Source organism: Dasypus novemcinctus, chromosome 14 (assembly GCF_030445035.2).
Source record: "Dasypus novemcinctus isolate mDasNov1 chromosome 14, mDasNov1.1.hap2, whole genome shotgun sequence".
Taxonomy (NCBI): Eukaryota; Metazoa; Chordata; class Mammalia; order Cingulata; family Dasypodidae; genus Dasypus; species Dasypus novemcinctus.
The window spans coordinates 98,860,438-98,883,675 of record NC_080686.1 but is presented as its reverse complement, the minus strand read 5'-3'; the positions used below and the strand labels follow the sequence as shown (position 1 = coordinate 98,883,675).

At 38.1% G+C, this 23,238-nt stretch overlaps 1 protein-coding gene across 3 annotated transcripts in view; it reads right to left on the bottom strand.

Annotated features, from left to right (window-relative positions):
• KHDRBS3 (KH RNA binding domain containing, signal transduction associated 3) overlaps window positions 1-23,238 on the bottom strand; it is a 191,688-nt gene that overhangs the window by 19,941 nt on the left and 148,509 nt on the right. For all 3 annotated transcript variants that reach the window (XM_058276081.2, XM_058276082.2, XM_058276083.1), the window contains exon 7: window positions 15,757-15,839. In XM_058276081.2, the coding sequence (XP_058132064.1) occupies window positions 15,757-15,839 (83 nt within the window). The remainder of the gene's footprint in view (window positions 1-15,756; window positions 15,840-23,238) is intronic.

Genomic DNA, 23,238 nt, shown 5'->3' with positions numbered 1-23,238 from the left:
ATCTCAGATGCAAGGTCCCTTTGTCTCTTTGAGTGCCTTTTTTTCTCTTTGTGTGTCTGGACAATATCTATTACTCATCTTCAAATTCTCTTTTTATTTTCTCTGTTGTGCAGTCTGCCAGTAAGTCATGAAAATAATTATCCATCTCTTACATCGTACTTTTTCATTTCTAGCATGTCCACTTTGCCCTTTTTCTTTTTGTTTTACAATTTCCATCATCCTGCTGAGGTTCACTCTTGTGGTCCACATTCTGCACAATCTTCTCTAACATATTTATCAGGGTGTGGCAGTTTGAAGCTTTCAAGGACCCCAGAAAATCCTGTTCTTAAAGCAAACCCATTCCTGTTCATGTAAACCTTTTGTAGGTAGGAAATTTTGATTAAATTCCTTCAGTTAAGGGTCTATGCAGATTGCATGATCCAGGGTGGGTCTTAATTCTCTTACTGGAGTCCTTTATAAATGGAGAAATAAAAAGCCACAGACAGAAAACATTTGTAGAGACAGAGAGGAACCCAGAAGCTGAGAGAGAGGGTCCCAGAGGCCAGAGGCTGAATCAGCACAGCCTCATGGAGTTATGGAGAGAGGCTCCCAGAAAGCTAAGGGAGAAAGCCACAGACAGAGCAGTCAGAAGATGAAGGCAAGGAAGCTCAGTGGAAAAGGCAGGGACCTGCAGATATGCCACTGTTGCCTGTCACGTGGCAGGAGTCCAGGATCATCAGTAGCTGACCTTTAGGACAGAGTTTCACCTATGCCTTTACAGTTCTGAGGTTGAGAAAAAGTTAAACTTATAAGTTAATAAATCCCCATTGTAGACTCGGCGACAAACCCTGAACGGACCGGCTTCTCCTCGCTCGCGGCTCGCTCGGCTTCCTCTGCAACCATGTCTGACAAACCCGATATGGCTGAGATTGAGAAATTCGATAAGTCGAAATTGAAGAAGACAGAACCACAAGAGAAAAAACCACTGCCTTCCAAAGAAACGATCAAACAGGAGAACCAAGCAGGAGAATCGTAATGAGGCGGGTGCCGCCAATATGCACTGTACATTCCACAAGGATTGCCTTCTTATTTTACTTCTTTTAGCTGTTAACTTTGTAAGATGCAAAGAGTTTGGTCAAGTTTAAATGACTGTGCTGCACCTTTTCACATCAAAGAATCGAGAACTACTGACAAGGAAGGCTGTGCCTGCCTCTCCCATCTGCCTGTCTGGCTGGCAGGGAAGGAAAAGAACTTGCATGTTGGTGAAGGACGACAGTGAAATCTAGAGTAAAAGCAAAAGTTGGTCCAAGGTGTCCTACAGGCTGTAAAATGCAGTTTAATCAGAGTGCCATTTTTTTTTGTTCAAATGATTTTAATTATTGGAATGCACAATTTTTTTAATATGCAAATAAAAAGTTTTAAAACCTAAAAAAAAAAAAAATCCCCATTGTAAAAGCCAACCCATTCTTGGTATATTTCATTGGCAGCCTTTAGTAATTTTAGTTATATTTAAGACTGTGTCTGACAATTCTAATATCTGGGCCATCTCTTTGTCTGGTTATGACTATTTCTTCTCCTGATTATGGGTCATATTTTCTTATTTCATAATTTTTAAATTAAATGCTAGAAATTACATGAAAAAGACAGATGAGATCAAGGTAAATAAGATTTATATCTGCAAAGGACACATCTCTTCTTTTACCAGGCTATCAGCTATGGAATTAAGTTTCTATTTCTACTGTAACAAATTACCACAAACTTTGTGGCTTACCTAAGAGAAATCTATTATCTGACAGTTCTGCCAGCTAGAAGTCCAACGCAGGACTCGTGGAGTTTAACTCAAGGTGCCAGCAGGGCTGTGTTCTTTCTAGAGGTGCTAGGGGAGAACCCATTTCCTTGCCCTTTCCAGCTCCTAAAGGCCACCTGCATTCCTTGGCTTGTGGCCCCCTTCTCTTCATCTTTACAGTGATGCAACTCTCTGTGCCTTTCTTTGCATTCGCATTTGACTCTCCTGCCTCCTCCGTTCATTTTTAAGTTCCTATGATTACACTGGCCCCACCTAGAGGTCCTTAATTTTATCACATTTGCAAAATCTCTGCTACCATGAAAGGCACCTTAGCTACAGGTTCCAGGGATTACAATTTGGGCCTCCTTATGGGCCATATTTTATGCCTCAAACAGTTGTCTACTAACCAAGGTATCAATGTGTGTAGATGATAGTCTTCTCTGGTCACTTCATAGTTTTAAGTCTGTAAATGCTTCGAATAATGCTGGGATTAACTTTAAATTTAAAAAAAAGTTATTATAACATATTCTGAAAAAGTTAAGAGATTTTATTCCAAATTGTTCAAAAATGTCTTATCCCAAAGGAAGATTATACATTTTTTAATTCAAAGAATTTGAAAGTATGAATTCAAATGAAAGAAAATGATAAATTTAAGGATGACAGATTATACCAAATACAATTCCCCATCAGAGGGCTTTTGGGACACATTCCTCCTCTCATAGATAAACCCCATTGGGCAAACTTTCTCACCTCTTTCAAGTCTTAAATCATCTTCTCAGTGAGGCTGATCCTGAAATTTAAGTTTCACGAGGGCAAGGATCTTTATCATTTTTATTCACTGATACTTTTAAAGTACCCAGGATAGTGCTTGGCACATAGAAGACACTCAGCAGTTGTTTACTGAATGAATGAATGACCCTTTAAAGAAACATGGATAATTTATTTCTTTGGGAAAATAACCATTTACTAAGCCACCATGTGCTAGGCTTTGTGAGAAGAACTTAATATGGTATCTCATTTATAGAATACTTACTAGTCAAAGAGAGTGCATCTCAATCGTAGCTGCCTGTGGAGGCTAACCTCTTACAGACAGCTAGGCTACACCGTTATCAGATTGGGAAACAATAAATAAGTGAATAAACAAGCAGGGAGTTGTCTGGGCACTTTTCAATTGTTTTGATGGTTACCTGGTTAACTCATGTTGGGACAGCATCCATTTTTACATTAGATATTTAATGGTACCAGATTTCTTACAGTGTTTCCAATAAAAACACTTTATATACAAGGGTCCCTGCCACTGGGATGCTTTTTGTATAAAAGGAGAAAAGTTCTCATTAGTGTAGCAGGTGCTTTTGGAGGATGGAGATGAACACAAGGTGTTTTGAGAATATGGAAGATGGGCTTGGTACCTACTAGAAGATTGAAGAAGGGAGGTTTAAGGAGAAGAGAGGGGATCAGGGAGGGCTTGTTGGACGAGATAATTACTGACTCAAGGAACCATAGCTCTGCTGCAAACAATTTGAGAAGGAGTAAAATGTAAAGAAAAGCAAATTGTCCTATTTGCGCCATTTTGGAAAAGTCTAAAAAATACTGCATGTAATTTTTATAGAAGTATGCCAAATATCAAAAATGTCAGTAAAAAGTATGTAGAGGAAACTGAAGGACTTATGAAGAATTTGGTGCCATTAAATGTACTCTTACAATTTAAGCTTTGGGATCTATTAAATATATAACTGAGCAAACTATAATTGAACCAAGACTGAACAATTCCGCCTACAGTTAGACTGCATGAATCAGGTGACTTGAGATCTAAGAATTAGGGCCAGATCAAGAAAGGTCTTGCTAAGTGAAGGCTTCTTATTTAAAGGAATGGCCCTGGATTAGTCTTTGAATCCACCCTGCTTAAGGATTAACTGCTAGTGCTAGCAAGAGAGTCCCACCTGGAAGGATTACAAAGCTGCCAAAGCTGCACACCATGCACTCCTTCTCCGGAAACCCTCCCTTTTGTTCAAATTGTCACATGTGCTTTATATCCTCCATAGTCAAATTTCTCTTGAGGAAATCTAAAGTAATCTGAGTGACAATCATCATCCTGGAGAAGCACTAACAGACTCCACCGGGCTTGAATAATGTATGTTACAGCATATTGTCTTTCTAACTTTCAAAAATTCTGAATTTTAGACATTTAGTTCTAAGAATATTGGATAAGGGGTTATTAAGAACTTTAATAATAGCTAATGACAGCATTTACAATGTCAGGCACAGTTTAAAGTGCTCTCCACAGATAACCTCATATACTCGTCACAATAACCCAACGAGGTAGTTATTATTATTATCTATTATCATCATCCCCATTTTACAGATGAGAGTCTTAAAGCAGACACTACTAGAAATGGCAGAGCGGTGATTCAAATCCAAGCAGTCTAGCTCCAAGCATATAAAATAGCCATCATTCTCATTAACCAAGTCTTGATTCAGCCTTAACTGAAGCACTGTTTTATCTATACTATTTGGCCAAGTTTATAAAGTTTTTTTTCTCCATCTGTAAAATGTCTTATCAGCCTATATACATAAATTGTGTTTTTACATGTGATTTTTTATCTAAAAATCTAGCAATGTAAGATGAGAAACAATACCTTTTACTAATCACTTCATAGAAGTTAGTCACATCAGATAATTCCATTTCATAATTTCTAAACAACAAATTCTTCTTGAAGTGGTATAGCAATCCTTATAAATGGCATATTTAGGGAAATCATGGAAAGGTTTGATAATTCCCAACTTTTGCACATGAATGCCTATTTCTGGGTCCTTTTCAGAACAAACAAAAACATCAGAATAAGAAATGACCCAAAAAAAAAACCCATGAAAATCATTATTCCTTTTAAACACACAGTATACTCCAAGATAAGTTGGTGATATTTTGTAGACAGAATGATCAGCTATATAAGGTTGATTGAGCCTGAATGTGATATGTATGCAGCATTGGTAGGTAATATACTTTTGCTTCGAGTTATTTCATTTAATCATTACAATTCTGTGGGCACCACAGATTAAACATGTCCCAAACTGGACTTATTAACTTTCCCCAGATCTCATTAATTATATCACAATCCACCCAAAAGGTTAAGTTAGAAACTACTGAGTTATCATCTACAATTCTCTTTCCCTGAACTCTGCCCCTCAAATCTGTTTTTATTCTTTTCAAAGGCCTCCTCTTACATATATTTATACTGTCAAACACTCGTTGCTGTATTATAAGTTCAGGCACTTATTGTGTAAATATTAGGCCAAAGGGTTGAAATATTTTATAGGCTCTTGATGCACACTCATAAATTACTTTCCAAAAGGAACATATGCTTTCATGATGACAAATACAGGGTAAAATACAACTCATGCTCTGTCTGAATTATTTCAATTTATAAAGCTATTAGTCTACTAAATGAGGTAGACAGATTCTGAGTAATTCAAGCACTGACATTCTCTATTATAAATTATCCTTCGACAAGTAACTTCAACCTTTCACCTCAAGTCTACGCTTCCAAAACATTTTAGAACTCTAAACAATCTAAATTAAATGAGTCCTTCAACAACCTTGTATTTCAAGATGGGACATCAAAAATGCATGTGAGACTTTAATCGGATTTGCTTACTGGTTGGGATTTTATTGATTGGAACCTTCCTTAGAAAAGGCTGTAATAATTTCTTGATGCATCAACCAAGCTCAAGTTAACCATTATATAGAGAGGTAGCGAACAGCATGCTTTAACAGCCTGGGTTCAAACCAACTCCAGCACTAACTCTCTATGAATCTAGGAGAAGTCCCTTAACCTCTTTGTGCTTCAATTTCCTCATCTATGAAATGGGATAACATATCTACTTTTATAAGACTGTAGAGTGTTTAGAATACAGTGTCCAGCACTACAGCAGATTTCATTTATTAAACATACACTACTTACATTAAACCTGCTATCTCATTTAATCACAGTCTTACAAATCAAATATTATCATCATTTTATAGATAGAGACTCAAGAAAGTAAAGTAACCTGGCCAAAATCATACAGCAGCTGGGATTCAAACCTGGGGTTGCATGGTTTGATAGTTATAGCCTTTTACCAAGTCATGCCACCTAATTATATCAAAGTTATATCATTCACTTTCATTGTTAGGAAATTTCTTTTACAAGCTAATAAAAATACATTTTAAACAAAAAAGAAAACATGAGATTCAATGAGATCTTTATCCCACAGGACTTAAAATTATACAGTGACGATTTAAAATTAGGGGTTTGATAATCAACATATCCACCTTTTAGAAACCCCGTCACATAATCTACATTTTAGTAATGGAACTCTTTCGCTGGTATGTTCACTCTCTGCAGCATCTGTCACCGCCATGAATGGCTGATTGTAAGTGCTGCTGTGGTCTTCTCGATGCTATTAAGCAGATGGCAGTGCTAAATCCAAATGATGTAGTACATCTCCCTGGTGGACTCTGTTTCCATACACTACCATTATTCTACAATTCCTCAGTGATAAATCTCATGTATTCTGGAGAACATTAATGAGTGAGCTGACAGTGGCAACTGATTTATTACCAGTGGCATGCCTTTGCCCTGCCACCGTTGTTTCCATACATTTGTGGAGATCATGCATGAAGATTCCACATGGTGAGGACAGAAGTTCAGTCATTCTTTCTTTACTTTAGAGGGAAATGTTTTTTCCTTATTACTTGCACTCAAGATAAGCAAGAGAACATGGGCTTGCTCTTAAAGAACACTGAGTATGAGGCCTACATGTTGTTTATCAGTTACATCAAGTTGCTCAGTTCTCTCAGCATCAGTTTTCTTACTTTTAAAATTAAGGAATGAAACTTTACAGGGGTTCTTGGGAGAATGAAACAATAGGTCAAAGAATACCTCACAGAGAAATTAATTCTTGCTAAGTACATATAGCAGTTTGATAAAGTTTATGAATTCCAAAAATAAATATAGGATTATGCTCGGAAACTGATCTGTTCCTCTGGGCATATTATTCTGTACTGTATTCAGAGATTTTACTTTTACTTGATTAAATTATGATTAAGGCTTTGATTGGGCCACATCAGTAGGATTTTGAGTGTCCACCCCATCGCCCCAGGTGGGCAGGAACTCACAGAGAAAATTACATGGCAGAGGAGTTAGTTACACAGAGAAGTAGATACGTGAGGAAACAGAGAAGACACAGGAGAGGTCCCGGGAAGAGAGACAAGCTGTTTGCCTGACAGTCTACAGCTGACCTTGTGGAGAGACTAGAGCAGCGAAGTCCAGAGAGAAACAAGCCCTGGGAGATAAGACTTATTCCAGCCTACAGCTGACATTGGAAGAAGTTGGGACAACAAAGCCTTAAGAGGAAGAGGAAGCCTGAATTCTTGGTAGCCATCTTGCTCGAACACATGGTAACAGACTTTTGTGAGAAAAGTAACTTATATTTTATGGCCTGGTAAGTGTAAGCTTCTACCACCCCAAATAAATACCCTTTATAAAAGTCAACAGATTTCTTGTATTTTGCATCAGCACCCCTTTGGCTGACTAATACAGTACACAATAGATACTTGATTCCTACACAGTTTAACTTAAGGAAATATGCACAACTGGAACTTCCTGATGAAGCTACACAACTTTTCAGTTTCTTAGAAAAACACTCATATAATGAAGAGAAACCTGCCTTAAATATCAGAAGTATCATCAAGTTTTTGACTTGGGCCATTTATTTAACCTTGCTCTGAAATGTAGTTTTCTCAAAAACAAAATGGGAATAACATCCACATTTTAAGATTAAAATTAAGATCAGAGGCTTCATACAGACAAACATACAATAATGTGACTGGCACACTGTAGTAGATGGTTAATAAATGCTCATTACTATTAACAGAAATACTTACACATAAACAACTGGGCTAGTCTGTTCTTTTTTATGCAACAGGGTGGCAGCTTCATTTATTCACTGTGCCCCTCCCTCCTCTTTTGGGGTTTGTTTTTTCCTTATCACAGGGTCCCAGGCTGAGAATTTAGGTATTTGCAGATACACAGTATAATCTGAGTTGGTCTCCCATTTTGTGTTGTTTTGTCAATAATGACACAGAACTGACGTCAACAGAGAAGTATCTGCATGCTGATAGCTCAGAAAGTACAGTTTGTGTCATGAGCTTCCTTTAGCAGCTAGACAGCAAGTAGTTGAAAAGCAAAGGAACAGGCTTGGTAGAAGTATATTTGATAAAAATTTTACAGGGCATGGTGAATGAACTTCTCAATCCAGACCAAATCATTACTACTTTTAAAGTGCAAGTCAGTGAGCCCTGATATAACAAAGTAATGTTTTCCAAATGACAGTTTTACTAGTGTTTAAGTAGTTACATCTTCATTAAACAATAGGCCATAGTTTCCAAAGTGAGAAATCCAGGTTGCCTTCAAGGTCTCCACAGGTCAGTTCTTGAGAAGACATTACTGGACATGTGGACAAGCTGCCAAAAGAAGTAACAAGCTAGAGAGCAGAGCACACAGCAACTTAAGTTTAATTTTAGTCTCAATGCTTTCCTTAGCATGTTCTTACCTTCTGATAGCTTCCATTACCTGCTTACTTGAATAAAGGGGCTGAAGAGCTGTTTTGTTACAAAACAAGTCAATGATTTTATAATTTTTAAAAGTTTTCCTAGCTGTGTAATAGTTTCTAGATACAGAGAAAATCTACGCTCAAGTAGTTCTCAGCTGTGTGTTCTTGGGAAAGATGCTAACCATCTCTAGGCTCAGCCTCTTCATATGAAAAACCATCATGTAGGGTCATTATGGGAATTGTAGATTATGTATGTAAAGTACAATGGACAGCTAAGTGCTAGACTGAAGAAGTTCTCAAAAAAGGGCAGTTGTTGTTACTACTTTCTTCTTCAGTAAAGTGTTTTCATTAAAACCACAGATTTTGGAGGATGAAATGGGATATGTATTTGAAAGTATAGCCCAAACTACAAAGTGGTATGGGATATTAGCAGTTTATCAGTATTAAACTCATCCAGAAACGAAATATTTTTACTACACAGTCACCCACATACCTCAGGGGGTTATTAGCACTTTCTGGAAGCCCTTTTTGTTTTATTTACCTTATGATCATTACAGGAACCAAATATTTCTTTGGAAAATTTATAATTATTCAGAAACACAGGCTAAAATACCATAATTATTTTTAGGATTTTAAATAAGATAACACATGTAAATAATTCCTTTTAGTTTAGAATGAAGTGGATTCCCTTACCAAGGGTTTCTGGGAATGAGAACTACAATATCTATGAAAGCTCAAGTCACGTCAGGGCAGGAACAGCTTTTTTATGCACTACAGCTATTCAGAGGCTGTGTATCCAAAAGGAAGCAATCAATAACTGTTTTTGAGCCAATGTATATTAGAACCATTCCAATATAGTAATGAATAGTTTATATGTCCCTTCACAGTTAATTGTACTGACAGCTTGTTACTCATTAAATGTGTGAAGTTAGATAAACAATTCTTTTCTTTTACACTTTAATATTTGCTTTATAGAGGTCATTACAAACATCAATGGGGAAATGCAGATGAACTATACTGACTCTTCTATCTCTCTGTAGTGATTCTCACTTGTACTCTACTTTTAATATGAGGTATTTAATATTGTGAGAAAAAATCCCCAATTTGTAAAACAGTCCGGGAGAAACTGTTGTTTCTGTTAGAAAATGAGTGTTGTGAAATGTTTACAGATTATGAAGTTTAATAATCATTGCTGAAAAGAACCCTTCCACACAGTGGATAATAAATACCCAAAGGGCAGCCATACCACCTGTTGCTCATCATCTATTTTGATTTCAGGTGGGCTATCACCACTCACCTTACTAACTCCCACTTAATGGTAAATATCTATGCTGATCGTTCACAGAAAGAGAAGCCCTTGGCAAAGTATCCCCCTCCCTTCTCAGCCTCACTATAAAACATTCACTCACACATCCCTTCCAGGTCTGTTAGTTCCTGCTTGTCTTAGCCATTCCTGTGTGAAATGAAAAGTGCAAGTAACTTAAAGCTAAGCAAGAAAGGTGGGACAGAGGGTTTACTCAGAGTCCACAATGTGCTAACTACCTTTACTAGTTACCTCCCTAAGGCCTCACAGTCGAGAAAACGAGTGAACAATATAACAATGCCCTCCACACAGTTGCAGGGGATCTTAACCTTTTTCGTTAAATGGACCCCTTGGCCAGTCAGGTAAAAACCACAGATCCCTTACTGAGTCCACACTGTACTGTGTATTAGCTAATAAATACATCACACTTGCACCAACATGTATCCAAATAAATAATGTTTTTTTTAATTTCAATGCAAGCTCACAGACCCCTGGGTAAGGACCCCTGGTTTAGACAGACCTTGTGCTTCCTGTCTTGTTTACACTTCACGAAAACCCTCTAAACTAAAAGGTTAACAGCCACATATTTTAACTTAGAGTAAACTTATAGCCAGTGAAAGCTAAACTTGGGATCTGAACACAGGACAGACTCTTAACCCCTATGGCATGGGGCTCCAAGCATTCTTAATAACAGATCTGCATCAAAAAGAAACATTTTTGAGCTTGCAAGCTTTATATGTTAATGTGTAATACGTGTTCTGTAGCATTAATATGCGCATTTTATATATAAAATAGAATTTTAAGAGGATGAGATGAAAGTATCAGCTGACACTCTTGAATTTTCTTCCTGCATCCAGATCGTCTTGCTCAGCCCTGGGAAGTGTACCCCAGGTGGGAAACCATCGCCCTATGCTCTAATGCCAGGGACAGACACACCCAGAGACTTCTAGCTCAGCACTAACAGAAATAATAGTAGTAACCACATTTTTAAAAGTAAAAATAAACAAGCAAAATTAATTTTAATCTTGTATTTGTTTTCTATTCACTTTTTCTTGTACTAAGTCTTTGAAATATGGTGTGTTTTACACTTCCAGCACACTACAGTTTAGACTTGCCACGTCTTTGACAGCCACACATGCTAGTAGCTGCTGTGCCGGAGAGTTCTTTTAACTTCTGCTCAGGGTTCTTTCTACTACATTGTGATGTCTCAAAGAGCAATTTCAGAAACAGCTTTGTACTTCTAAAGTTCAGGCTAGAAAAGTCTGAGTTAATTCTGAACAGTAAATACAGCATAGAATTTATTTTCAAATTTTGAACTGTGGGAATTATTGACTTATGAAATTAATTGCATATAAACTGAAGTACAAAAATCAAGAAATTTTAGATTGCAGAACATCAACTGTCACATGGTATTTATTACATATTGGTAAAATAGTAAGGCTGCAGGCTCCTGTAAAGCAGTGGTGATGAATGTTATTTACAGAAGGATCTAATGTAAAATTGGAAAAACAAAGTTCTCAGTTTCACTAGTCAGCCAACAACAATAACATGTAGCATAAACAAAATTCATGTTTCATTAAGGTTGTCAAAGTCTTATACGGCTTCTAGTTCAGGCTTAAAACTAACTCCTGAGGGATTCAAAAGTATTAGAGAGTATTAGAATTTTGAATGCTACAAATGGATTGAGATACTATGAAGAATTAGTTTCAGCAACTGAAATCAAAACCAAGACAAAAGGTGAGTTGAAAGGCAAAGGAGCAGAGTACATAGAGAATGCTTCCCGGCCAACATAAATGCATACCACTGCTCAGTCCTAAGTTTGGATAAGCTATTTCACCTCTCTAAAATTTAGGCAAGGGAAGGATATGCTGTCTCAGTTTTCGGCCAGATGCTAAAACAAATCGCCAAACAATAGGGTTGACATAACACCAGGAATTTATTCTCATAGCCTCAGAGCCTCAAAGGCTTACTTCTCTCCAGGGTTGGGCACCTTCTGGCTGGCTGCGGCAATCCTCCAATTCCTGGGCTTTCCAGACACGTGGTCCTGGCCTCTGTTTTCTCTTCCGGGTTCTCCCGACTTCTGTCTTCTCCCTGTGGCTTTGTTTCATTATGTCCGAATTTCTTGTTTGTGAAAGCCTCCTATGACCTGGATTAAGGCCGACTCTCACTCAGTTGGCTGCCCCTTACTAAAATATTCCCTTCAAGAGCTGCTATCTACAATGGGTTTGTACCTACAAGAAAGCAGATCAAGACAAGACCAGGAATGTGTCTATACTGGGGTATGTAACCCAATCCACCACATACGCTTAGTCCTGAATGTAATGATGGTGCAGGGAGGCTGCGAGGGGAGAGAGTTTATATAAAGCCCGTGGTATACTGCCAAGCCAACCATAAACAGTAACTGAAGATGGTGGTGACGATTTCCTTTTTACACCTGTTATTTGATACTAGGGGTGATTTGAAAATTTGCTATCCTAACTAATTTATATTAGATTCCTAATTCTCAGACATTTGGTATATGGTATGCTTAGACCAATGTTAAAATATATGCATAAAACCATTTTTTCCTCCTAATAAACATAATGTAGCTGCTCCATTTCAATTTACAGTAGAAGAGCTGCTTGGTTAAGCCTGAAAGTACTATGGTGGAAAAGACATATGCTAATTGGTCAGACTGGGTTCAAAGTTTGGCTCATTCACATGTAAGCTGTATGATTGTAGGCAAGTTACTTAATTGCTCTGAACCATAGTTTTCACAGGTTATGATGATTAAAAGAATATTCAGCGTACCTAACAAACAGTGGTTTCTGGACTTGACAATGTGCTCCCTCACACAATTCTCTGTACTTCTTCAGGTAAAACACAACCTCTTCAAAGATGGTGGATTGGCTATCATGCAGGTTGTTTCAGTTCGTGAGATGGTTTGGTCTTTCAAAAGCCTTCTAATTTATAACGTGCCAATCTCTTAACTGGTCCCTGCCCCTAGGCTGACCATCTGTCAAGCCAGCCTCTACACTGCTGTCTAATTAATTTCTCCAGATCCAGGTCTATACGCATCATTGCTTACTCCTAACTCTTAGGTGGTTCCCCATGCTGCCCAGAGGATCAAGTCTCGCCTCCCTGGCCAGGGTGTATATGGTCACTCGTCCTCCCACTTCAGCTCTCTCTCCTGTCACCCCTCTTGGGCATCACACACTCTCGCTCTACAGGATCACCTACACTTTCCAAACAAAACTGACTGTGTCACACCTGCATGCCTTGCTGTTCTTGCTGGGGACTCCTGCTCATCCTTCCCAGCACAGCTAAGACGCACATCCTCAGTGACACCCCCAGAGTGGAGCACTGGCTTCTTATGGAAATATTAGAAAGTTCTTCCAAATTCTCAGACTGGCCACCAAGCTACATTATATTGAAATACTTATATATATTTCCTTTTAGCTTATGAGTTTTTCAGGGCTCAGGTCTCAGCTGTAATAATCTTTGTATTCCCAGCATTAAGTACAGTGCTTAGCACAAAATAAACACTCAGTAAAGGCTTGGTGAATAAGTGACCAAAGGACACGAGTGCTCACCATCAAAGATATTAATATCAACAGAGCTTAGAGTGGAAAGACCATGAGCTTTCTAAGTCTGGGTTAACATTTTGGATTAGCATTTACTTTTCTGAGCCTCAGTTTCTTCATCTGTAAAACAGATATAGTACATTTTGCTGTTGTCAGTTGGATTAAATGATACATATAAGTAAAGGATTAAACTTTACCTCTGAACTGGTGTAGGTGCTAAATAAATGTGTGCTTCCTCTGGATTTACCAGAGGTTATATGAGATCACTCCTCTTGACAGATCAGAGCATTTAACAGGGCAAACTGCTTTAAATGTGATTCTTCATACCAAATATTGAAAAATAAAAGATTTGGACTATAATCATGTATTGCAGATGCACTTTTAAAAACCCTTTTCTCAGCTCCCACATCTATTAGAAATTGAGATAATTATATTTACTGCATAGGAGTGGACTGGTCCCTATGAAAATCACCTAGAATCAAATTGGTGCCTGGTACACAGTAGGTAATTAATACATATTAGATAACTTTACCTCTGAACTGGTGTAGGTGCTAAATAAATGTGTGCTTCCTCTGGATTTACCAGAGGTTATATGAGATCACTCCTCTTGACAGATCAGAGCATTTAACAGGGCAAACTGCTTTAAATGTGATTCTTCATACCAAATATTGAAAAATAAAAGATTTGGACTATAATCATGTATTGCAGATGCACTTTTAAAAACCCTTTTCTCAGCTCCCACATCTATTAGAAATTGAGATAATTATATTTACTGCATAGGAGTGGACTGGTCCCTATGAAAATCACCTAGAATCAAATTGGTGCCTGGTACACAGTAGGTAATTAATACATATTAGATTCCTTCCCCTTTATCTAAAAAACTGAAGCAAGCTGTAAATAGCACTCTGTTTCTACTGGGCTAAATAACTTTGTCAAGTTGTTCATAAAGCATGCACACAGTTCAAGCAATAAAATACACTTGGACTTGAATGTCCAGCACACAGGATACTATACAGGACTCACAGGAAAGTATTCTGAGGCTCTAGAAATGCCCAAGGCCAAAGACACACGCTTGGTCACGTGGCCTGGGTGGCACCACCTAGGAGTTGTGTGGCCAGGTGCACATGCTGCAATCTCCTTGCTAGTCCACCTCCTCTTCTGCATTAAGATCATCTAGATGCCTTCAAGGAAGAATGATGTATTCCTATGCTCTAGACAGCATACCTTAGGAAACGTATAGAAACAGTGCAGCAAACCTCGTGCACACTCGGCACATAGAAGGAAGACTTATTTAGAGTAAAAAAATCAAGATTTTGTGGAAATCTGTTTTTAAACAAAATTAGGGAAGGACTTAATTATCTTAAGAGTACAAATCTTTGCATCAGAAGATCCGGCTTAAAATTTCATCTTTCCACTCACTCTAAGATTTTTGGCAAATTAATTCATGCCATGCTCCTTTTCCTCAGCTATCAAATGGGGACGGTGTCACATACTTCGTAAAGTTGTTGGGACACTTAAATGAGATACTATATGTAAAGTCTTGTCCCGCTCTGTGCTAGGCAGTGGGCTCAATAAATATAAGGAGAGCTTCTTCCCCACCACAGTAAAGAACACAAACTTGACACACAAGGTTTCCACCAGAATTGTTGCAAGTTATGAAAGAGAAAAAATGGCATGAGCAAAAATAAAAGTTGCTTTTATATCCATGTCAACCTCAGTGTCAGAGTTAACAAATAAAAGCACATCTCTTTTCAGAGCCTAACTGGCACTACATGAGTTCACCGAAGGTGCAATCATGCTTCATCAAAATAACCATGTCCATATTTATTAGTGCTTCATAATCACTCGAAAGCCAGTGTTTGTGTTTTGCATATGTCTACCTCAGTCATCCACTAGAAATTTAATATAAATCAAAAGGTTTCCAGGCACTTGGGAAAACATTCTGAACATACGAAATACTGATTTCATATAGCATTAAATATCAAGGTAATCAGGAGAGGTAAATATAAAGCTACATTATTATCTCTAATAATACTTATTTCTGGGTAAATACTTTAGAAAATGAATTAGAACTGGCTCATTATTCACAAAGAGAAGTCTGAAATTGTTGGAAAACAGAAGCACTACTGCTAAGAAATTGAAATATTCTATGAGTACAAAACAAAACTGTAGGCTCTTTCCTACCCAGGTACTGACAATACAGGATATTTACAAAACATTTCTGATGTAATTTTTGCTTAAAGACACAATTATTCTCAGATTTTGTAGTTCTTGTTCCTCCTCAGAATATAATGAACACTTAAGTCAAATTTTTAGAAGAAATAAAATTTCACTTTTTATTTCACAATCCTGAGTGCTTTACAGTTCCAGTAAATTTGGGTGGGCTAATCCATACTGGTTGATGGGACAGACAGTACTTCTCTGAAGAAAACAAACACAATCAAAGCCAAGCTAGGAGGAATCACCTCAACTAGTCAGTTACCATCCTTTTGCTTAGAGTATATACACCTGTAGGAAGCGGGGTGTCGTCTTACCTCTGGGCTGGGGTGCTATAGCTGTTATCATAGGATTCGTAACTCTGTTCATCATAAGCAGTACCATAGCCATCTTCGTAGTCCTACAGTAGAACAGGAGAAATACAAGAATGTAAGAGGAGTTTCTGAAAAGAACACTGTGTTTTGCACTTAATCTCTTTTAATTCAGATAGCATTTATAACTATGTGTTAAATTATATTTTAGGAACAAAGGGAGTTATATCAGGAAAAACAGTGGATTAAGAATACCCAAAAATTCTCTCTATGAAAGCAATGAGAAAACAGGAAAACTTGTCAGAATCAACATTTTCAGAATTCTGGAAATTAACCCATACACTCAAAGCAATTCAAGGACCATATACTCACAAAAGCCAGCTGAATCCTGGTAAAAAGAGTGAGCTTTGTGGTGTTTTAACTTGTCCTCTTCCAACCCCTGTCTCCCAGCTCTGCAGATGACTTGAAAACCAACAGCACTCAGCCAAGGACAACAGCAGCAGGCCAGAGGCCTCCAGAGAGGGCAGCAAGGGGTGGGAGCATCTTCTAGACCATGTTCCCAGAAAACCGTCTTTATTTTACCTGCCTTGAACTTGCCCAGTGCAAAAGAGCCTTTTCCCTGAGGATATCTGTCAAAAACTCTTAGAGGCAAATTGTTTAGCATGGTGGCTGCGTGAGGTGATGTTTGAAAACTGGCTGCAAAGGACAGGATAATTGAGAGGCTTAAGAGGAAAAGTCGGGAATGAGATGTCCACAGGGACTTTGGCCAAGCTTTAATGTATTCCTGGAAATCTAGAAAGCCACACATACATACATGCAGGCCCTAAGAGCATGAGCTCTCTCCTCTGGCTGACCATTAAGTTCCAAGGCAAGGAACACATGAAGGTTTAGAGAAGGTTTAACACCTATATTAAAAATGAAGATAGTTCTCAAATCTATTACCTAACCATCCTCTAAGAAACCGGAAAAAGAACAAATTAAACTCAAAGCAAGCAGAAAGGAAATAAAAACATTAAATGGAAGAGGAAAAAATAATAAGAAACAGAAAATTAACACCAAGTTTTTCTTTGAAAAGATCAACAAAAACTGAAAATAAACAAACAAAACTTTAATTAGCTTGACAAGGAAAAAAGTGAGAAAATTCAAATAACTAAAATCAGGCATGAAAGAGAAGACATTATTGGCAAGCTTAGAGAAATGAAAAGGATGATAAGGAATGCTATGAACATTTGTATGACAACACATTAGGTAATCTAATTGAAAAGGATAAATTCCTAGAAAGACTGAGCCAATAATAAGTTAAAAACATGAGTAATCCTGTACAACTAAAGAGATCTAATTAGTAATCAAAAACTTCCCACAACGTCTAGAACAAGGTAGCTTCATTGGTGAATTCTAACATAAATTTGAAGAATTTACACCAATTCTTCACACATTCTTCCTAGAAACAGAAGAGGAGACACTTCCCAACGCTTTCCATGAGGCCAGGATTATCTTGACACCAACCCAGACAAAGATAAAACAAGAACAAGACTGACCAATATTCCTTATGAATCTAATACAAAAATTCTCAAGAAAATACTAGCCAATCGAACCCACAAGATTATAAAAAAGGAGTATACACCACGATCAAGTGGTTTTATCCAGGAATGTATGGTGGGTTCAACACATGAAAATCCATCAGAATAATATACCATATTAACAGAATGTCAGACAAAAACAACCTATCATCTCAATACACGTAGAGAGGGTATCTGACAAAATCCAACATCTTTCAAAATAAAAATGCTCAACAAACTAAGACTAGAAAGAACTCCATCTGATAAAGGGGCACTAGGAGAAACTCATTTCATTCGGCATGATCTTATATATTAAAATGTCTAAGTAATCCACAAAGAGTATATTAGAGCTAATAAATGAATTCAGCAATGTGCAGGATACAGGAAAATATATAAAAATCAATTATCATTGCATATATTAGCAATGAAAACCCAGAAAGTAAAATTAAGGAAACAATTTCAATTATAATAGCACCAAAAAGAATAATTTGCTTAAGAAAAAACATTAGCAAAAGAACTGGAAGACTCGAAGGCTGACGCAGTTAGGATGAATAATCACAATTCTAATAACTATGAATGTTGCCTTCTATGAAAAAATTTACTTTGCACTTGTGATTAAAATAAGGACACCCAGATGAGCTTACCCTGGACTACCCCGGGAGGTGGGCCCTACATGTAATCAAAAGTGTCCTTCTGAGAGAGAGGTGGATGGAGAGCTGACCATAGAAGGAGGCACTTGAAACAAGATGATACCCTGCTAGCTCTGAAAATGGAGGAAGTAATCAGAAACCAAGGAATGCATCTCTAGAAGCTGAAAAGGCAAAGAAGCAAATTATCCACTAGATCTTTGAGAAGGACTGTGGCCCTGCCAACACCTCGAATTTAGCCCAGTGAAACTGATTTTGGAATTCTGTCCTCTAGCAATAGCCTCTAGAGAATAAATACGTGTTATTTAAAGTGACCAACTTTGTTGTAATTTATTACAGCAGCCATAAGAAATGAATACGAGTGAAAACTACAGATATTTCTGACACAAATTAAAGACAGCCTAAATAAATGGAAAAACATCCCATGCTCATATAAAAAACATTAAGATGATAATGTAACTAAAATTAACCTACAGATTCAATCTCTGCTCAAATCAAGGCTAGCTATTTTGCAGAAACTGACAAGCTGATCCTCAAATCAAATGTAAATGCAAAAGATCAGGAAGAGCCAAAACACTCTTGATAAAGAACAAAATTAGAGGACACATGGCAAAACGAAGGGAATCAAAACAGTGTGTTAGTGACGGCGGACTTTGCCCAGTGGTTAGGGTGTCTGTCTACCACATGGGAGGTCCACGGTTCAAACCCCGGGCCTCCTTGACCAGTGTGGAACTGGCCCATGTGCAGTGCTGATGCGCACAAGGAGTGCCCTGCCACACAGGGGTATCCCCAGTGTAGGGGAGCCCCACGCGCAAGGAGTGCACCCCGAAAGGAGAGTCGCCCAGCGCAAAAGAAAGTGCGGCCTGCCCAGGAACGGTGCTGCACACAGGGAGAGCTGACACAGCAAGATGACGCAACTAAAAGAAACAAAGATTCCCGTGCCGCTGACAACAACAGAAGCGGACAAAGGAGTCGCAGCAAATAGACACAGAGAACAGACAACCGGGGTGGGGGGGGGGAGGGGAGAGAAATAAATAAATACATACATACATAAATAAATAAATCTTAAAAAACCTGTATTAGTGGAGTACACATATAGATCAGTGAAACAAAACTGAGAAATCAGAAATGAACCCTTACATTTATAGTTTACTGATTTTTGACAAGGGTGTCCAGACAATTCAATGGGGTAAGAACAGCCTTTTCAATAAATAGTGTTGGAACAACTGAATATCCACCCATGACCTTAGACTCCTACCTTATACTGAATACAAAAATTAGTTCAAAACAGGTCATACACTTATATGTAAAAGCTAAAAGTTTAAAATGCTAAGAAGAAAACTAGGGGTCAGCCATTGTGATTTGGGACTAAGCAATGGTTTCTTAGATATGACACCAAAAGCAAAAGCAATCAGAGGGAACAAACAGATAAACTGGACTCCATTAAAATGCAAAATTTTTATGTAAAAAAAAAAATCTTTTACAGCTCAACAATAAAAAGACAAACTAACAAGAGCAAAAGGTCATCCTTCTAGTCCTACTGCGGGCAAACTTTGCCTTCTGTATCCGCGATAACAAACACCCTATAGCTATTTTTAAAATACGGGGGAAGTCGATTTGGCTCAACTGATAGAGCATCCACCTACCGTATGGGAGGTCCAGGGTTCAAACTCAGGACCTCCTGACCCGTGTGGTGAGCTGTCGCATGCGCAGTGCTGATGCACACAAGGAGTGCCATGTCATGCAGGGGTGTCCCCCACTTAGGGGAGCCCCATGTACAAGGACTGCACCTTGCGCAAAAAAAACATAGCCTGCCCAGGAGAGGCGCCACAAACATGGAGAGCTGACACAACAAAGAGAGACACCGATTCCCTGTGCTGCCGACAAGAATGCAAGCAGACACAGAAGAACACACAGCAAATGGACAGAGAGCAGACAACGGGGGAACAGAGGGATGAGCGGATGGGGGAAGGAGAAATAAATAAAAATAAATCTTAAAAAAAATATGGTAGAATTAAAAAATGTACAGAAAAAATTTTATAAGATCAAATGAAATATGTTACTCAATGACATTTAAACCCATGGAAGTGTAAATCCTGTCCTATTTTTGATTTCTAAGACATTGGGACTAATCAAATACGGCATCTTTGGATTTATTGTTATTTACTTAAAATTTAAATGAGCCTGGACATAACATCAAGCACAAGTATCTTGGAATATTAGTGTTATCAATACCAATAAATTTAATGACTGCAGAGAATACACTAAAACTGTTGAGGTAGAGAAACACAGACTAGGGGCAAGAGAAAGGTTCTGGAGACAGAGGGGTGTCTGAAATTTACTATCAGTGATTTTAGGCAGGTTCAATTACTTACCAGAATCTATTTCTTTATCTGCAAAATGGTAATCCTTATAAGTACCCTGAAGAAATGTGAACTAATATACACATATGTGTGCACAGACTATACTGAAGCACAATGACCGACATGTATAAAGAACTTTATAAGGGATAGCTGGCATTACTATTATAGTACAGCATTACCCCTGCAAACCCTTCTCCTGAATTTCTAATGTAACACAACTCACAAATCAAGGACATCAGCAGTCACTACATACGATGGTATGAGCCAAACTGGTTTTAAAGTGGTTATCTTAGTTACTGTTTTTGAAAATACGTTTACTAAATATTTGACTTCAATTTATTTAATTTAGGACAATATAAATATTAATACAAAGGGATAGCACTCTTTTTAGGAGTAAGGCTGATGTAATTTTTGTTTGATCGTCTATATTTTTTAAATGACTTTTTTCAAAGGAGGAACTAAATATTTGCTGAAATTTATGTAGTTTTTGTGAAGTTTATTCTAGAGCTTGAATATAAGTCAGACATAGGTCCCTGAAAGCAACACACCCAGTAGAACAGAATATAAAATCAATACCCATTAAATGGGGCCAGAGGCAACATATATGCCATGAAAATAGTTAGAACACATTTGCAACCCACCGTGTCCTTCACAGTAGGTAAAGCTGGATTTCCAAATGGGCTATGATCTTCCAGTGGCCAATGCAAAAAGGGAAAGCTATCAGACAAAGTACAATCAACCAAACAAAAATTTTTGAGATGATTCTAGTTATGAACTAAGTAGCAAAATGAAGACATTACTGATAATGCTGGCAAATTAATGAAGTAACAGAAGCTGACATCTCCTAATGAAAGGAGCACTCTTAACTAAATCAAAACCTTTACTCAGCACCCACTATATGCTGGGCATTGGGATAAGAAGGCAAGATGTGTACTATCCATAACGTAAAGATAATGGGAAACAGTAAGACAGGTAAAGGAGCGATTATAGCACTCTAAGAAAAGTACCCTAAATAGGATGTATTCGCATGGATCCCAATAGTAGAGAATGACCACCTGAAATATGGAGGGAATTATGAAAGGATTCAAAGGGAGGGCCACAAATGTGTTCATAGATTCTAATCTATTTGAAGATAGAGGGACTGAGTTCTATGAATGCTTGCCAAACAGTCAAAGAAAACAATAAACAAAACCAAGGTGGCAGGTTCTTGTAGGAAACCTATTATACCAAAGGACTAATCTAATAGTTCTCAAACCATGTCCACCACCCCTGCTCATCTGAGGTACTTGAATTTCAGTCATGGTAACTCAGATGCAGTTATGGACTGCTCTCCTCACTTGGACAAGCAAGCCTAATTATGAAAGCAAAGCTTACTTGACATGATGTCTTTGCTATTTCAAAGTCTTGATCCACCCCGTTATTTTCTTTTAGAGTAAGGAGGAAAACTCTCCATATTCATAAATTTTATATTTGGAATTATTCTTTAAAGTTTTACATTTCTAAAATAGGTCAATCAAGGGATGCGGACTTGGCCCAGTGGATAGGGCATCCGTCTACCACATGGGAGGTCCACGGTTCAAACCCTGGGCCTCCTTGACCCATGTGGAGCTGGCCCAAGTGCAGTGCTGATGCGCGCAAGGAGTGCCGTGCCATACAGGGGTGCCCCTGCACGCAAGGAGTGCACCCCAGAAGGAGAGCTGCCCAGCACAAAAGAAAGTTCAGCCTGTCCAAGAATGGTGCCGCACACACGGAGAGCTGACGGAGCAAGATGACGCAACAAAAAGGGACACGGATTCCCATGCCGCTGACAACAGAAGAAGCAGACAAAAGAAGAACACGCAGCAAATGGACACAGAGAACAGACAACTGGGGGGGAGGGGGGAGAGAGAAACAAATTTAAATAAATAAATAAAATTAAATAAAGTAGGTCAATCATTCAAGCAATTTAGGGAAGAGATCAACTTGTGAAGCTCCTACTAGTCATTTCAAGTAAATTACATACTGCTCTTACCCTTGCTTCCAGGAAAATGAATATGAAAATTGAATTGTAGAACTTTCATCTTTTTATCCAAACTAAAAACGTGTCCCTAGGCTTTTCAATTCATATTTAAAATGCATTCTTATAAATAACCTTTTCACAATCTATACTGTTTTAATTAAATTCCTCACTATCAAAAACAAGCTAATGGAAACAGTTTTGAAATTAGTTAACTTTAAAGAAATTTTACCAGTAGTCACTCCTTTGGTAAAATATGCCACCAGTACGTCCCTCATCTGTACTCAAGTCTCCAAAACTACTCACACAATTAAAGCTTCAGGTGAGGCGAACAAGGAGTGTGGCACTACTGAGTATCTTTTTAAAAATCTGTTAAAAAATTACACGTACACTTGAAAAATATATTTGGCTCTCCCTAAAGGCCTTGACCGATGTTACTAGTCAGCAAGATTTCCAAGTTATCTCAGCACAAATGAGGCGGTGGAGGCTCTATATTCCCACGTTACAGACGAAGACAGCACACTATGGCAGACGAAGACAGCACACAATGGCGACAGCAGTTTTCTTCAGACAGCTTCCCCACCACACGGCCTGAAGGAGCCAAAATGCTTGGCCTTCCCTTCCTCATCCAAGTAGGTCCTATCACATCACAAGGGACTGGAGGCCAACTCCATAGTCTGTTCAATAAATGCCTCGTAGCTGGATAATCAGAGCATACCAAATATCTGCTAAAGAAAAGAGCTTTCACATTTTGCTGACCTTGTACAACTTCATCTAGAGTGTCCTACGGTATGAATACTTAAAGGTGATTAACCTGTCACCTCAACCTCAAAAGCTTAGAGTGATTACACAGCATTAAGAAATCAAGGGATATTAGTGAATGGCAGAGTACACACTATGAATATAGATGGCCGATGCAGTCA